We start from the raw sequence: 4,287 nt of genomic DNA, 5'->3' as shown, positions 1-4,287 counted from the left end.
CTGGTCCACATGGATCCTCTCTAAATCTGGTCCACATGGATCCTCTCTAAATCTGGTCCACATGGATCCTCTCTAAATCTGGTCCACATCACTTTTACAGGTCGTCCTCACCTCCCCGTAGCTCCGCCCACATGAACATGAACAGGACATACTTTCTCTGATTCTACTGACTGTGTGGTCCAGCTGCAGGTTCTCAGACCAGGTTCCAGGTGTGGACCAGAGGGGGCACTTCATCAGACCCAATCAGAACCTTAGAGTCAGTTTTAGTCTCAGATTTCCTGGATAAAGTGCTGTTCAGTCAAAACGTTCAGAAGCTGCAGACCCAAACTCAGACCAGGAGGACCGGAGGACTGAACCGGTCCTGTTGATCAAAAAGATGAAACCATGAAGTCCAGCTCTGGTTGTCCCTCATGTCTCCAAATGGTCTACTGGAAACATTAGACTTTGTGCTATAACTCATCATCATCATCATCATCATCATCATCATCTTCTTCATCTTCATCATATTCACTGTTCCTCAAGACCTTCATGGACCTGGTTTCTAGGTCAGGTCTTGGACCAGAGGTTCTACTTTAGTCCACTAAAAATCCAAACAGACAAATCAACTCAAAGCTTTGTTTTTGTGTCAGAAACAGTTTGAGGGTCTGGACTCTGAACTGGACTAGCGCCACCAGCAGCAGGTCCAGTTCAGAGTCCAGACCCTCAAACTGGACCTGGACTCGTTCACAGAACTTCCTCCTGGACCGGCGTTCGGGTTTTGCGTGGACGAGGTCTGAGCGAGGAGAAGCAGGACGAGGCCGTGAGGGCGACCCGGCTCAGGCCCAGGTTCAGGCAGTGGACCTCGGAGGTGACCGGTACCTCACAGAACAGGGCCCTGTCCCGGGTCAGAGGGCTTGGACCCCCGTCACTACTCTCCATGTCTCTGACGATGTTGGTGATCTCCTGACGCTCCGCCTGCCGGGTCAGGCCCCGCAGGTTCAAGATGGCCGACACGTGCTTCTTCCTGGAGGAGCAGGAGGAAGAGGAGGAGGAGCAGGAGGAAGAGGAGGAGGAGCAGGAGGAAGAGGAGGAGGAGCAGGAGGAAGAGGAGGAGGAAGAGGAGCAGGAGGAGGTGAATCAGACATGTTTAACTCCAGGACAGACTCAGTAAATCTTTGTGGTTCAGTTTTTGGGGGGACAGCTTCTGCAGACCTGATGTCCGGGAACTCTCGGACCAGAACCCCCACCTCCATCTGGATGGACGGGACATCCTCCAGCTGGATGATCTCTGAGATGTGGGACAGAGCGCTGTCCAACCAGCTGGACGGAGACTCCTGAGACAGAGACAGGCAGTCAGACCTGAACTAAGAACCGAAGTCCTGCAGGATCTGAAGACCAGGAAGTGAAGACAAACCAGGTCTTTGAAGAGGGCTTTGATCTGTTTGCCTTCATCTCTGAGGCGGCCGGCCATCCTCTTCCTCATCTTCATGGAGGTGCAGATGATTCTTCCTCTCATGACCGAGCGAAGGTACTCCATCACCACCCGCCGGTGCACCTCTGCCACCAGCAGCTGAGGACCAGAGACACACAGGGGGTCAGAAACACCCCCACCTGCAGGGGGCGCTGACACACCTTCACCACCCGGTACTGTGGTACCTGATATTTTGGTACCTGATACTGTAGTACCTGGTACTGTGGTAACATGACTGTAGTACCTGATACGGAGGGTTGTCCATCCTGCGGTATTTCTTAAAGTCCTCTTTGATAAGCGCCTCGATCTGCTCGTAGGGCTCGGTGTTGCTCAGCCACTTCCTCTTCACCAGACGTTCAAAGAACGGCTGYAGAGATCAAAACAACCATCGTCTTCATCATTTCTTGAGATGATGCAGCAGTTTCACTGAGGGACAGGAGACCCTCGTGGTTGTAATCGAGGATAAGTGAGGGGATTAGAAAAAGTACCCTAAGCATACCCTGCCTCAAACATTGCTGTCTGGATGATTGCATCCAGAGGGATCACTACACTGACAACAAGACACCATTAGTACCTGGAGCCATGGAAAACCAAAGCAGTGATCGACCCTAAAGGCAAACAGCTATCATTTCCAGAGAGCTGAAGCGATTCTGGATTGACATTGAAGCTCTCTCAGAAATTTGCCTGGCAAATGAATGCCAGCTGAAGAAACAAAGGGTGGATAGGATACACTTTCTCCTGGACCCATCTGATGAGCCAAAACTCCATGGTGTGGATTTTGCTACAAAGAACAGATTTATTATCCATCTCTTCGAGCTTCAATGAAAGCTTATGTCTGACACTTGCATGTCGTGTAATAGCCACCGTCGTTAGCCCTTATACTCCAAACCTTGCTGTGCAGGAAACTAAGGAGGTCTACAGTGATCTGGATAACACCATGACCAAGTTTCCCAAGGAGGACAAGCTTGTCCTGATAAGAGATTTTAATGCCAGAGTGGGTCAAAACCACATCCTCTGGACAGGCACAATGGGGAGGGAAGGAGTGAGGAACACAACCTCCAGTGGCATACTGTCGCTAACAAAAATCAGAACATAACCTTGTTGAACATAACCAACACACTGTTCTGGCAGAAAAACAACTTCAAGACATCATGGATGCATCTTCGCTCCAAAATCTTACAGCTCATTGACTATGTCATTGTTTGCATCAAAGATTGCCATGAAGTCCTGAACACCAGAGCAATGACCGGTGCAGATGACTGCTGGACAGACCACCACCTTATTCTGTCTCATGAGCAACAGAAGGGTGCAGAAAAAGCAGGGCCGGCCAAAGTTCAACATCAAATTGTTAGGAGACACCACCCACGACAACTCTGACTTCTCTCCATGGAGATCTCCTCAAATAATGCAGTAGCTGAAGTTGAACAGCACTGGGACATGCTCATGTCCTACACCAGCACCCTTGGTTACAAAACCTATTAACACTTGTTTGATGAGAATGACCTAAAAATCCAAGAACTCACTGATGCTAAGCAGTAAGCTCACCTGTCAGAATCACATCAACTGCAAAGCTAAGCCATCAGCCCGTGTCATAGCAAAGGCAGCTGTCCAGTCCAGAGTTAGGGCCCTSAAGAATGAATGTTGGATAAAGAAGGTTCTGGAGATCCAGCAGCTAGAGGTTTCTTTGATGACATGAAAGCAGTATATGGCTCCACCACTGTCTAACCTCACTGCGATCTAAAGATGGACAAAGGCTGCTAACAGATAGTGATAGTCAATTAATTAAAGCCTCTACCAGCCACCGCCCAATAGCAGCAGTACCCCTGTCTGACCCACCACTATCATTGACAATACAAAACTGGAGAATGTGGACCACTTCAAGTACCTTGGCAGCCTCCTCTCATCAGCGAGGAGATACAACACTTTCCCAGCTGTCAGTGGGGCTAACAAGGGTCTTTGAAAACCACGATCTCCAGACCAGGACAAAAACCCTGGTTTATAAAACCCTGGTTAATAAAACCTTGGCTTATAAAACCCTGGTTTATAAAACCCTGGTTAATAAAACCCTGGTTTATAAAATCCTGGTTTATAAAACCCTGGTTTATAAAACCCTGGTTTATAAAACCCTGGTTAATAAAACCCTGGATTATAAAACCCTGGTTTGTAAAGCGGTTGTTCTTCTAACGCTGCTGTATGGATCGTAAGCATGGACCACATTCAGCAGACACTTGAAGGCACTAGAGGCACATCATCAGTGGTGCCTCCATAAAATCCTCATTTTTTCTACATTGTAGGAAATGTTTTCCAGAAAAAGGCAGCCTTGTGGGGACCGAATGTGCATCATGGGGGTACAGATGGTAATTTCAGGTTGGGGGTTGGGTTTAGGACCAAGGTGTGAATTGAGTTGAGGTTAGTTTTAGGGTCAGGTAGATACCTGTGAGGTTGGTTTTAGGGTCAGGTAGGTACCTGTGAGGTTAGTTTTAGGGTCAGGTAGGTACTTGTGAGGTTAGTTTTAGGGTCAGGTAGGTACCTGTGAGGTTAGTTTTAGGGTCAGGTAGGACCTGTGAGGTTAGTTTTAGGGTCAGGTAGGACCTGTGAGGTTAGTTTTAGGGTCAGGTAGGACCTGTGAGGTTAGTTTTAGGGTCAGGTAGGACCTGTGAGGTTAGTTTTAGGGTCAGGTAGGACCTGTGAGGTTAGTTTTAGGGTCAGGTAGGACCTGTGAGGTTAGTTTTAGGGTCAGGTAGGACCTGTGAGGTTAGTTTTAGGGTCAGGTAGGACCTGTGAGGTTAGTTTTAGGGTCAGGTAGGACCTGTGAGGTTAGTTTTAGGGTCAGGTAG

General features: G+C 48.5%; 1 protein-coding gene across 2 annotated transcripts in view; it reads right to left on the bottom strand.

Annotated features, from left to right (window-relative positions):
- Window positions 1–6: 6 nt before the first annotated feature.
- exoc3l2b (exocyst complex component 3-like 2b) overlaps window positions 7–4,287 on the bottom strand; it is a gene marked incomplete at its 5' end in the record, with an annotated part of 13,974 nt that continues 9,693 nt past the window's right edge. The window contains 5 exon segments of one of the 2 annotated variants that reach the window (XM_014034291.1): window positions 7–644; window positions 714–1,003; window positions 1,192–1,313; window positions 1,394–1,549; window positions 1,695–1,817. In XM_014034291.1, the coding sequence (XP_013889745.1) occupies window positions 724–1,003; window positions 1,192–1,313; window positions 1,394–1,549; window positions 1,695–1,817 (681 nt within the window). In that variant the 3' untranslated portion in view covers window positions 7–644; window positions 714–723. 2 annotated transcript variants of the gene reach the window in all.

Source organism: Austrofundulus limnaeus, unplaced genomic scaffold (genome assembly GCF_001266775.1).
Source record: "Austrofundulus limnaeus strain Quisiro unplaced genomic scaffold, Austrofundulus_limnaeus-1.0 Scaffold2037, whole genome shotgun sequence".
Taxonomy (NCBI): Eukaryota; Metazoa; Chordata; class Actinopteri; order Cyprinodontiformes; family Rivulidae; genus Austrofundulus; species Austrofundulus limnaeus.
This window is presented reverse-complemented; position numbering and strand designations above follow the sequence as displayed.